Source organism: Monodelphis domestica, chromosome 5 (genome assembly GCF_027887165.1).
Source record: "Monodelphis domestica isolate mMonDom1 chromosome 5, mMonDom1.pri, whole genome shotgun sequence".
Classification (NCBI taxonomy): Eukaryota; Metazoa; Chordata; class Mammalia; order Didelphimorphia; family Didelphidae; genus Monodelphis; species Monodelphis domestica.
Window position 1 is genome coordinate 83870147 of NC_077231.1, and position 13751 is coordinate 83883897.

Genomic DNA, 13751 nt, shown 5'->3' on the forward strand with positions numbered 1-13751 from the left:
TATTAAGCCAATCTACTTTTCAATAAGCAATATTTATAAAAATATATGTATGTATACACATATATTTATACATGCACATATACATGTGTATTGTATATGTGTGTGCATATGTGTATATGTAAATAAGGCATTGTGGAAAAAGTAGTGGAATCAGAACAATTGTGTTAAATCCTAATTAATATTTATTCCTTATGTGACCTTCAACTATCTAGGCTAAGGTTTTTTTCTCTGTAAAATGAACAGGCTAGATTAGACATTTCAAATCTATATACTTGAACCCTACATTAGCAAATAAATGTTGTAGTGAAGACATAGCTAGGGACCCTACAGGAGCAACAACTATTATCTCAAGAGAAATAATACAGATGGGGTTTTAGTAATCTGGACAAGAACAACAAAAAAAATGGCAACCTTCTCAGACTGGACAGCTTAATTTAATTTCCTAGGCAAGAATAGCATTGGGCAAGATATGGAAAACAGGAGAGGGAATGGAAAATATCCCTTCCAAGCCAGCTTCCCTTAATCTCATCAAAGTTTAAGTCATCTACTTGACAACACTGATCTGGCACTTACAGCACAGTGGATAGAGTAAATCAGGAAGATTTAGGTTTTTGTTAAAAATTTAATTCATTAATTTAGAATATTCTTCCATGCTTACATGATTCATGTACTTTCCCTCCCCTCCTACCACCACCTTCCTGGAGCCAAGGAGCAATTCCACTGGGTTATACATGTTTCATTGTTCAAAACCCATTTCCATATTATTAATATTTGCAATGGAGTGATCATTTAATGCCAAAATCCCCAATTATATCCCCATCAACCCATGTGATCAAGCAGTTGTTCTTCTTCTGTGTTTCTGCTCTCACAGTTCTTTCTCTGGATGTCGATAGCATTCTTTCTGAGAAGTTCCTCTGGATTGTCCTGGGTCATTGCATTGCTGCTAGTAGAAAAGCCTGTTACATTTGGTTGATCCACAATGTTGGAAGATTCAGTTTTAAATCCAGCCTTATAATTTAACTAGCTGTGTGACCCTAGACAAGCCATTTAACCTATGTTTGCCTCAGTTTCTTTATTGGTAGAATGGAAATAATAATACCACTTACCTACCAGGAGTGTTGTTAGGATCAAATTTATAAAACACTTAACACAGAGCCTGGCATGTAGTAGTAGAATTAAAAGTAGAATTAGCAGTAGAAATAGAAATAGAAGCAGCAGCAGCAGCAGAAGTATTAGTAGTAGTAGTGGTAGTAATAGTATTAGTAGTAGTAGTAGTTGCAGTAGTTAGTAGTAGCAACAGTACTAGTGTCAGGAAATTATGCTAGTGTAATAACAAGACAACTTTCAGAAACTCTGATTTTTCCAAACTGTCAGGGACCCCATTAATGGTTCATAAATATTAATTGGTTTCATGATAATTTTCCACATAAAGGCAAAGTAGGTAGTAAATTTCATTTTAAAACTATAGTTTCCTAAATATGAATCTGTGAAAGGATTATCATCATTTTAAAGGCAACATTTATATGATTTTTTAAGATTCACCAAAATTTTTTATTCATTTTAATTGTTCCTCACAGTATTCCTATAAAGCGTGTTACTAAAGGTTATCCCTATTTTCCATGTGAAGTGAAATAGACTGAGTGACATAAATAACTTGTCCAAAGTCACACAGGAAGAATGAGCAAAATTTAACCACAACTCTATCCTAACTCAAAATCCTGGTCATGAAGTAAAACAGTTCAATCCACTACATTCTAAAGCTAATCTTTATCTTTGGCCATAAAAACTAATCATAATATTGACTAATTTTCACCAGGAATTAATCTTAATATCCTTTAAGTAGACATTATTGACTGCTAATGATTTCATGTCATTTCTATGTAGAGGAGAGCAGCATAGCACCATGGGTTTGAAAGATCAAAGAAATAAGAGATTCAGAAAAGCAATATATAGTAACAGATAGAGATGGCATCAGAGTTGAGAAAATCTAGGTTCAATCTTTCCTCTTCCCAAACTAACTATTTGACCCTGAGAAAGATTCAATCACTTTGAGCTTCAGGAAATACACAAGGGATATAAACATTAAAAAAAGCCATTCTGCATTAATATTGGGGGTTTCCTCAAAGGAATCATGGACATAGACCTGGGAGTGAATTTAAAAGCCATTTAATAAAACTTCTCATTTTATAGAGGTAGAAACTGGAATTGAGAAGAGTTAAGTGACTTAATCATGATCAAAAAGGTAAGTGACTCCCGAGCCAGTATTTTTCATTGTGCAGTGTTGCCTCTCCAAAGAAACCAAAGGTGAAATAAAATGATGATAATGATAGTAATAGAAGTGATATAGAAGCAGCTTTGGAGTTCATCTATCCAACCGCTTACATTTTACCCATGAGAAAGTGGAGACTCAGAAAAGTTTAATGCCTTTCTTCAGGTGCCATATATCATCAGTGGTAGAACTGGGGCTGGAAGGCAGGTTTTCTGACTCTAAGACCATTTCAATTATGCTGGTTTTTCTTATGAACATCATTACTCTTTTTAACATGAGCTAACAGGAGAATGACATTGCCTCCTTACCACAAAACATATCCCTCTCTATGAAATCCTCTGTTTTCTTTTTTAGATTTTTGAAAAAAAATATTTAATTAATTAATTTAGAATATTTTTCCTTGGTTACATGATTCATGTTCTTTCCCTCTCCGCCTCCCTCCTCCCTCCTCCCTCCCATAGCCAATGCACAACTCTACTGGGTTTTACATGTGTCATTAATCAAGACCTATTTCCATATTATTGATATTTGCACTAGAGTGATTGCTTGGAGTCTACACTCGCAATCATATCGCCATTGATCCATGTGATCAAACAGTTGTTTTTCTTCTGTGTTTCTATGAAACTCCATTAAGATTGATGTGGATGCTTTTCAGTTCCACCTTTACAGGGCACAGCACTGAGATCTGTTTATATGCCATAATGAAGGTGAGGCTGAAACACCATTCTCAAGCACTTGGGCCCATTCAGAAGAATCTCAAACTGGGTCAGCCTTATTGATGTCTATAAAGCAGCAGTCATAGTTCTGTGCCACTAACAGTTGATGGGAATTAGTAGGAAATTAGAACCAATCAAACACTGACAGGGTAGTTCCTGTAGCCTGAGCAAAAATTAACTATAGACCCAGAACTTCCAATGACATACTGTTAGTAAAAGAATGGAATTACCCTGTCATTTGATTTCCAGGCCACTTAAATAATTGAGCTGAAAGCAAAAACTGCATGAGTTGGTTGGTATTCTTTGTGCTTATTTGCAAACATGAAGAAGAATATCTTTATGACTTGGTTTCTTTTTGCAAAATGGATTAGTAATTGCCGACCACAGTGAAGGATGAGTTACTTTACTTTCCAAAGCATAACTTCTCTCACTGGTACAATAAGAGGGTTGGCCTAAATCCCCCGAGGCCTCTTCTAGCTTTTTAAATTCTATGATTCCATGGAGACTCTTTGAGAGAAAGAATATTTAATAGAAACACAGAGTTTTGGAGCTGTAAGGGGCTCGATGATGATTTACTTTAATTTGTATCTGCAAGATAACTTTTATCACATATTTGAACAAACCAGGATCCACTTTTTTGCTTGGGGAACTCCAATAAGGAAGAATCCATAACTTTCTAAATCAGCCCATTGGAATACTAGCCAGCTATTTTGAGATGATAATATTTATTTCATTTTCATATGGGAGAATAGCTATGTCATTTATCTCTACAATGCAATGCCACTAAAGGTGATATTTGGATTGCATTATCTATTTGCTAACATGATTCTAATCACTATCATTTTGAATAAAATAACAATTTGCAAATACCTCCATTGAACTAGTATCTATGTTTGGATAGCTCTCATTGATAGGAAGTTTTTTTTTTCCTACCAATTTACCTACTTACAGGTTGAATGTTGATGAATATCATTATTTTGTTTATATCTTTGTAACCCTAATATTTAGCACTTTTTGTCCATAGGAAATGCTTATTGAGCCGTATTGAATCAGATTAAATATATTTCATCAAATAAGAAGTTGACTACTGGATTTAATGTTCAGGACTAAAGATTGGACTCAGCACCTAGTAAGGTCAGGTACCAACTGCTCTGGGCAGGAGCTCAATAAAATATTGTTGACTAACTCACTCACTATACCAGAATCTGGATGAAATTAAATTATGACAAAGCTATAAAGTATTGTTCTTATGAATTTTCACTTGTCACTAAGTATACTAGGAGTTTAGAAACTATGAAAAAAAAGAAGAAATAACTTTTACTTAACTGAAGCATACAGGGAATAGTATCTGTAAAGCTGAAGGGAATTTTCAGTACAGTGATTACAATAGAACAAAAATGCTATTTTTACTTCAACTTAAGCTTTATTACTTAAAGGTCAGCACCAATTTTCAGGTTTTGCTTAATCACATTTTCATTTTAGTAATTTAAAGAAAGAAATATTTACTTACTTCCAATTTCATCATTCATCTCTTCAAGCTCATTGTTGATTCCAGCATCTATGGAACTCATTATTTTATCAATCTATAAGAAATAAGAATAGTGAGAAAAATTGAATGTCTCCATTGCATTTCATAATTCCCTAGATACAAAGTTATGCACTTTTAGTATTGTGAATGTAACAATACCAAAATCAAGAAAATGTTATAGGGAAAGCTCCAGAGAGAGGTATATACTATACTGTCTCATGTTATTAAAAATAAAATCAAGCTTTTTAAAAATAGAAACTGAAAATGGATACATTGTCTATCATGCTTTCATGACTTTAATATAAACTTTAATGATAAATTCATATTTAATTTTTCATATATGAAAATGTATATTGACTTGTCAGTAGCAATATGTGTTTCTAGTGGTATCTCCCAAATAGGAGATATTAACAAAACAGAGAAACACTCTTGGAAGCGACCGCAGAAGACATCTAATCCAATGCATAAATGAAAAACAATTTATTCACCATATTCCTAACAAGTGGTATTCAAACACTTCTTGAAGACTTCCAGTAGAGAAGGACTCAAGTATACCATAAAGCAGAATTGTTCACTTTGAAAGTTCTAATTTTTAGGTTTTTTTTCCCAATAAAACATAAAACTTCATCTTCATAACTTTCAACTGCAATGCCTAATTTTATTCTTGGGGGGCAAGTAGGGGAACTTCAATCTTGCTTCAAGGAGATTGCCTTTCAAATGTTTGAAGACAGGTTTATGTCCTCACAGAATCCTCCCTTATACCAGAAAAATTGTTTTACTTTCTTCTACTAACTTTCACATATTATGAATTTCAGGTTTCTCAATATCTTCACTAATGTCCCCTGTAATTCTCTAGTTTATAAAATGTCCATCTTAAACTGTAATGCCCAGAGATGAACATAGTGCTCTGAATATGGTTTAATTAGGACAGAGGTCCCATAACCTTTGTTTTCCTGCAAGCTATGTTGTTCTTTATTTTTTTTTAATTTGGAAATTTTTATTTAATTAATTTAGAATATTTTTCCATGGTTACATGATTCATGTTCTTTCCCTCCCCTCCCCCACTCCTCTCCCATAGCTGATGCTAAATTCCACTGTGTTTTACATGTGTAACTGATCAAGACCTATTTCCATATGATAAATATTTGCACTATGGTGATCGTTTAGTCTACATCCCCAATCATATCTGCATCGAACCATGTGATCAAAGAATTGTTTTTCTTCTATGTTTCTACTCCCACAGTTCTTTCTCTGGATGTGGATAGCATCTTTCTCATAAGACCTTCTGAATTGTCCTGGATCATTGCATTGCTGCTAATAGAGAAGTCCATTACATTCGATTCTACCACAGTGTATCCATCTCTGTGTATAATGTTCTCCTGGTTCTGCTCCTTTTGCTCTGCATCACTTCTTGGAGGTTGTTCTAATCCCCATGGAATTCCTCCACTTCATTATTCCTTTGAGCACAATAGTATTCCATCACCAACAGATACCACAATGTGTTCAGCCATTCCCCAATGGAAGGGCATCCCCTCATTTTCCAATTTTTGGCCACCACAAAGAGCACAGCTATGAATATTCTTGTACAGGTCTTTTTCCTTATCTCTTTGGGGGTACAAACCCAGCAGTGCTATGGCTGGATCAAAGGGCAGACAGTCTTTTAGTGCCATTTTGGACATAGTTCCAAATTGCCCTCCAGAATGGTTGGATCAATTCACAACTTCACCAACAATGCATTAATGTCCCAACTTTGTCACATCCCCTCCAGCATTCATTACTTTCCTTTGTTGTCATGTTAGCCAATCTGCTAGGTGTGAGGTGATACCTCAGAGTTGTTTTGATTTGCTGCTCTTAATTTAGATTGAGAATATCTTAATTTCCTTGGCTGTCATATCAAACTTATGGCATATTAAATTGAGGATCCACTCAAATCACCATATATTTTGGGGTGAACATCTGGCAAATCACACCCCTTCATCTTAAACTTGTAAAATGCATACTTGTAACCAAATATTAGATTTGTTATTTATCTCTTTTCAACTTAAAGTTATTGGATACAGCTTAACATTTTATACTATCTACTTTGCATCCTGACTCTATCATCTATTGTGTTAACTGCCACTCCCAGGTTTATAGCTCCTGCAAATGTGATGAGGTTACTGTTAATGACTTTATGCTAGCTATTGCAAAAAAAAAAAAAAAACAAGAAGCACGAGGTCAAGTATATGCCCCAATAGAGGTATCTTTTAATGTTAATACTGAACCTGACTTAGAGTGAGAAATTCATTCTTTCACCCATCTCAACTCATGATCAATTACCTGCTTTTTATGAGATTGTTTATAATTCATCAGCCTATAGCCTTTCCAAAAGCTTACTACTCACATACGTGGATTGATTTCATGACCTTGGCTATATAAGCTACCTAATTCTAAACTCTAACTTCTGCTAATAGCTAAGCACTAACTAGTAATTTTGTATGTCCATGTACATAGGGATGGGTTGGGAAAAAGACATAAGACTAGTAATTATACTGGTATAGGGAATTCCTGATGAGGAAATTCACTCTGCCATTGGCAGTATCCATGATGAATGTTAGAATCTTAAAGCTTTACCTGAAGAATTGGAATGCTAAAAGATTTTCCCAGCACTCAGTCAGTATATGCCAAATATGGGTCTTGAGTTATTTTTCCTTTAGATTTGTCACCACATGCAATTTCTTAGCCTCTATGAATTTAAATTCTGCACCTATAAAATGAGAATACTAGAACATGTCCTAGCTACCTCATGGGGTTGTTTGGAGGAATAAATTTATGAAGCATAAACTCTTTTGAAAATAATCAAATGACATGTGATTTTTCTTCTTTTGTGCCTTATATTTAGGTGGACATCAGCTCCTCTGGTCACAAAAATGTTTTTTTTTTATATAGGAGGAACTCTGACTGATGGTGATAGTTGTGAAATAGAAAAACATTTCTATCAGGTTCCATCTTGGCCTTCTGTAGTGAAAAAAGTCATTTCTTTCTACCTCCAAAAGTATTAAACATTTAAAATCTGTCCCTTCCCCAACTACCCAATTCCACTGTCTTGTTTAATAAACAATAAAAAAGATTCAACTTACTTCTTCCCATTCAGAAGTGAAAGAAGGAGTCCTCTCAGAATTCCCTTTAGAACTGGGTTCAGTTGTTGAGGATTCACTCCAGTTCACCCTTGAAGTTTTCTCAGTGGATGGGTAGGCAATGAGATCAGAATCAGATTTGGAAACATTTTTGGATAAGTGCAAATCAAGAAGGGCCTTTGGCAAAGACCGTATCCTTCCCAGAGTACATGCTCGCTCCACGAATGCTCCTGTGCTAACACCCCACTGGTCCCCATTCCCATTTCTTGTTCCATTTCTTGTTGTTCTTGTGCCAACAAGGGTATGATTTTCTAAGGGATTGCTTTTTGTGTGAAAAATGGTCCTACTAACCACTTTGGGTTTAAATTTCTTTACTGGAGCTCCTGGGTTATTTCCAGATGGAGGTTGCTGATAACGGAGAGGATTATTCAGCAAAGTAATCTCTTCCTGTGCTTCTCCACACATGTTTGCTTTGCTATAGAGATGAAGTGGATTATCAGGGGACTCACAGGCTGGAGAAGATCCATGGAGCAGGCCAGCAAATTGACCAGGATCATGTTCCTCTGGAGGATCATTCTCTTCCTGTTGACAGTGATCTGTAAAAGGACAAGAATGCAATCAGTTTCTGTGTTTGTTTCAGTTTTGTTGATAAATATTATCAAAACATTAATAATAACTCTTCTGATAATCTTAAAATCAAGCAGTTGGGGTAACCAAGTTAGATTGATTTCTTTGCCACTTTAACTTACTTTGCCTTGGATTTGTTTCTGCTGTGTAGTCTTTTAAATTAAACTAAAGAAACATTTCAAGACATTATCTCCTTACCCTCAGATTGTCTTTTTTTGTAGTTGGGAATAAATGAAAGGTGGGTATTCTTAAAGTAGGGGAGATCCAAGCCTTCCCCCAGGACTTTCATTATTTTTTTAGTATTATCACTCATTAGTCCATATAAATAAAGAATATGGAAGTCACCAAATCCAACTTTTGCCTTGTATTAGTGAAGAAGTTGAGTACCACAAAGGTTGAGTTTTGTCTAAAATCACAGCCAATTAGATAGTGGAAAGTTGGGTGGATGAATTAGGAATTTCTAAAATCTCAAAATAGGAATAAACTTCAGAGGTCATCTAAATCCAACACATACCTTCAAAAATCGCATTTCCACATTGTACTTCATGAATGACTATTCAGTTTTTGTCTTGAAAATCTACTATTTTAAAAGATAGTCCTTTTTACTTTTGGATATCTATAATTTTTAGGATATTTTCCCTTATACTAAGCCTAAATTCCTCCTTATATCATTTAACTTCAACTCATTGTTCCTAGTTTTACATTCTTTAGCCAAGCAGAAAAAATTATGATCATCCTATAATGTTTGTGAAGGATTGGTACAAATGCCATTTTTCAAGACATCATCTATGAAAACTTCTAGTACCATAGAAGAGGACAGAAGACAGAGTCAAGGATCATTGAATATATAGGAAGTTGAAAGAAAAGAACCATTCATTCAACTCACTCAGAAATGTAGTTTTCAAAGACTAGAGTAACATTGCAAAGTATAATTCATGAGTAGCAAGGAAGAAGCAATAAAATAATCATAAATGTTAATTTTGCCTTAAATAGGATTTCTTATGGAGAGCTAGTTTGAATAAGGTTGTTTTAATGTCTTCTGGAGAAAATAAATGTAAACACATTATCATAGTGTTAGTGACAAGAAATAGTTATGATTAATTTTAGTTTATAGATTCTAATATTACTTTAAATACATAGTTGAGAAGAATTTTATATACTTTTGACCACTTATATACACATTGACTGTTAGAGCTAAAAGAAATTTTGGCAAGTGATTCTTCAAAAAAAATCTGGGCATGGTATAAGAAGGATTATCATATTCTTACATTTTAAGATGATGATTTAAAGGCTTATTGAAAGGTAGTCTCCATTATTATACTTGCTCAGAAGCTAAACTATCATCATGACTTTTATTCAGTGAAATGTATTTTGCCACTGTTGGGTTTATTCCAAAGGTATGGAAGAAGTAATGCCTAATGAGGTTAAAACAGAAAAAAATGGAATTCTATTTATTTGGAACCATTCCTTCTAGCAAAATCAAAGAAATGTATGGTGATAATTGGAATAAGTTGTTCAATGAAAACTAGAATTTATATCTTTCCTCTTATACTTACCACATGACCAAAACAATTAACCTTCCTAGGTTTCAATTCCTCACATGTTGAATGAATTGTTTAAACTAGATGTCCTCTGAAGACACTTCCATTTCTGAGTCTATTATTTATTCATTATTTATTCGTATTCATTACCAAATAAATACAAATAATACATATATGGGGAAAGAGATTAAGAAGAACTTAAATAAACTGTGATTTTTTAACTTACTCCATCAATACTCATACACAAGGTAGTAGAAAAGTCCTTGAGGAACCTAGAATCAAATTAACTTGCTCAGAGAATCATGACTAGCATGACAGAAGCAATATTTAAATAGAGCTCTTCCTGTCTTCAATGTACAGCGTTCTATTCAACAGGCTGTTGTTGCTTCTCTTACATACCTTAAAGTCATTAAATATTGCATGAGTCAAGGATGATAAAAGCAAAATTTCAGAATCCTATTCCTCTCCCACTTGTTAAAGTCAATAGTTAACAATGAACGCAATGCTGCAAAATCCATATATATTAGTAATTTTTACTTAAAGCTATAAAATATTCCTTTTAAAATTAGAGGAAATCAGGCTGGATTCCCTCTATTGCTCCCATAATAGCAACTGAGAGTTCTGTAGTGCTTTCTGTCAATAAGGCACTTGCAAATGAACAGCTCTATAGCATAGGCAAGGGCAAATATAATTATCACCATTTTACAGATGGTGAAACTGAGGCTATGAGAATTTGAATGTGTTGCTCAGGACCATACAACTGGTAAACCCAATTGATGAGAAGGAAAAGGAAGAGGGTAGAAGAAGAATAAGCATTTACGTAGTACCTATGTGTCAGGCAATGTGGGCAAATGATTTTAAAATATCTTATCTCATTTGATCCTTACATCAACCCTGTAAGTGCTATTACTTTCACCACTTTTTAGTTGAGGAAACTGAAGGGAGATTAAATATCTAGCCTAGAGTCAGGCAGCTAGAAAGTGTCTGAGACTACATTTGAAATCAAGCCTTCCCTATGTCCGGGCCCAGAGCTCTATCCATTGTGCCACCAGCTGCCTCAATTTAGGCATTTGTCCATTAGTCATGAGGATTGCCTGCATATATATTCAGTATCCTAAGACTACAAAAGAACAATAATGAGAAGCTCCTATTAGAAGCTCTAGCCAGGGGGCTAGATCAGGAGATTATTATTTGTGTGTGAAATGTTCATAGAACCTAAGGGAGGAAAAGGATTATGATTAGAAATCTGGGTCTCGCATCACTTTTCTTATCCACCTTTCTCTTTAACTACTGTGATTCTTTGGAAGATACTGCAAGCCCAGAGCCCAAGATTAGATGGTATCAGTGCATGTATATCCAGAGGTAATTTTGAAGTAAAGCAGTTTGGAATCCAATTTCTGAAACTTGCAAAGGAAATACATCTAAACTAGGTGTGATTTGGAGTATCAAGTTGAAAAGCATTAACAAAGTCAAGATATTTTTTGCCTGTGTTCCTTGAAGAAGTTTTGGGTTTTTTAAGGACCATTTTAGATAGGCACTGCCAATGGACAATTAATTCAGCCTAAGAATTAAAAGAAGAAGGGCAGGAGCCTTGATTGCTTTTAAGAAGTTATATAGCATTTTCAATATTCTCAAGTTGCTCCAAAAGTTTACATTTTTAAGCCCCAAATGAGTGTTTATCATTGTAAATCGGTAACTAAACTAACTCAGAAGTATCAAAACTACTTAGAACCTACACTTAATGTACACTAGCAAGACTTACAAAAGGTTTGGTAGGCATATTGCAAAAAAAGACTTCTCTATAGAATTATTAAGCCAAAAATTGTCAAAGAAACCAATGGAATGGCTATCTATTAAGACAGAAGGAAAATGCAAGTGCTGCATGACTATTTGTAAAATAATACCAACCCAGAGTCATATTTTCAGCAAGCTGAAAGATTCCACAGAGATTTATGAAAAGACCCAGACAAGAAATCAACAGGGTGAGAACCATAAACTCACAAAGACCTGAGAGGGATCTGGAATAGTACTGAATTCAAGAGCTTCATTTTACAGATGAGGAAAACTATAACCAGAGAGAGACACCCTGGGATTAAATATGTAGAACTGAAAGGGACTTCAGAAGTCATCAGTTTCAATAACTCTTATTTTATAGATGAAAAAATGATAAGATTACTCACTTTAATCAGTCACTAGACTGTTATAAATAACTTACTATGCATGTGTCAGGCACTATGCTAAACTGTAAGGAGACAGAAAAGTTAAAAATAGTCCCTGATTTCAAGAAGCTTAAACATGAAAGTAACACTATTTATTTATTTGTTTGTTTGTTTTAAGTTTAATTTAATTTAATTTTTTTGGTTACAATAATCACATTATTTCCCTCCCTCCCCTCCACGCACCCATCCCACAGCTGACCTGCAATTTCATTGGGTATTACTTGTGTCTTTGATCAGAACCTGTTTCCATGTTATTGTTTGCACTAGGATGTTCACTTAGAGTCTACATTCACAATCATATCCTTTCAACCCATGTATTCAAGCAGTTGTTTTTCTTTGGTGTTTTTACTCTCATAGTGTTTCCTCTGAATGTGGAGAGTGTTCTTTTTTATAGATCCCTCCAGTTGTTCATGATCACTGCATTGCCACTAATGGAGAAGTCCATTGCATTTGATTGTACCACAGTGTATCAGTCTCTATGTACAATGCTCTTCTGGTTCTGCTCCTCTCACTCTGCATCAATTCCTGGAGGTTATTCCAGTTCCCATGGAATTCCTCCACTTTATTATTCCTTTGATCACAATAGTATTCCATCACCAACATATACCAAAATTTGTTCAGCCATTCCCCAATTGAAGGGCATCCTCTCATTTTCCAATTTTTTGCCACCACAAAGAGCACAGCAATGAATATCTTTGTACATGTCTTTTTCCTTATTATCTCTTTAGGGCACAAACCCAGCAGTGCTATGGCTGGATCAAAGGGCAGACAGTTTTTTTATCACCCTTTGGGCATAGTTCCAAATTGCCCTCCAGAATGGTTGGATCAATTCACAACTCCACCAGCAATGCATTAATGTCCCTACTTTGCCACATTCCCTCCAGCATTCATTACTTTCCTTTGCTGTCATGTTGAACAATCTGCTAGGTGTGAGGTGATACCTCAGAGTTGTTTTGATTTGCATTTCTCTGATTATTAGAGATTTAGAGAACTTTTTCATGTGCTTATTAATAGTTTTGATTTCTTTAACTGAAAATTGCCTATTCATGCCCCTTGCACATTTATCAATTGGAGAATGGCTTGATTTTTTGTACAATTGGTTTAGCTCTTTATAAATTTGAGTAATTAGACCTTTGTCAGAAGTTTTTGTAATGAAGATTGTTTCCCAATTTGTTGCTTCCATTCTAATTTTGGATGCATTAGTTTTGTTTGTACAAAAGCTTTTTAATTTGATATAATCAAAATTATTGATTTTACATTTTGTGTTTTTTTTCTAGCTCTTGCTTGGTTTTAAAGTCTTTCTTTCCCAAAGATCTGACAAGTATACTATTCTTTGTTCACCCAATTTACTTATAGTTTCCTTCTTTATATTCAGATCATTCACCCATTCTGAGTTTATCTTGGTGTAGGATGTGAGATATTGATCCCAACCTAATTTCTCCCATATTGCCTTCCAATTTTCCCAGCAATTTTTATCAAATAGGGGGTTTCGGTGTGAAAAACTGGGATCTTTGGCCGTATCATAGACTCGTTTGCTGAGGTAATTTACTCTTAGTCTATTCCACTGATCCTCCGTTCTGTCTTTTAGCCAGTACAAAATTTTTTTGATGACCATTGCTTTATAGTATAGTTTGAGATCTGGGACCACAAGTCTTCCTTCCTTCACATTTTTTTTCATGATTTCCCTGGATATTCTTGATCTTTTGTTCTTCCAAATGAACTTTGTTATGTTTTT

The 13751-nt window shown here is 34.6% G+C and overlaps 1 protein-coding gene across 4 annotated transcripts in view; it reads right to left on the reverse strand.

The window, feature by feature from the left end:
• The window catches only part of ANKS1B (ankyrin repeat and sterile alpha motif domain containing 1B), a 1427494-nt gene that overhangs the window by 679681 nt on the left and 734062 nt on the right, over positions 1–13751 (reverse strand). For all 4 annotated transcript variants that reach the window (XM_056798687.1, XM_056798685.1, XM_056798684.1 and 1 more), the window contains 2 exons: positions 7633–8225; positions 4496–4568 (listed from right to left, as the gene is read on the reverse strand). In XM_056798687.1, coding sequence (XP_056654665.1) covers positions 4496–4568; positions 7633–8225 — 666 coding nt within the window. The remainder of the gene's footprint in view (positions 1–4495; positions 4569–7632; positions 8226–13751) is intronic.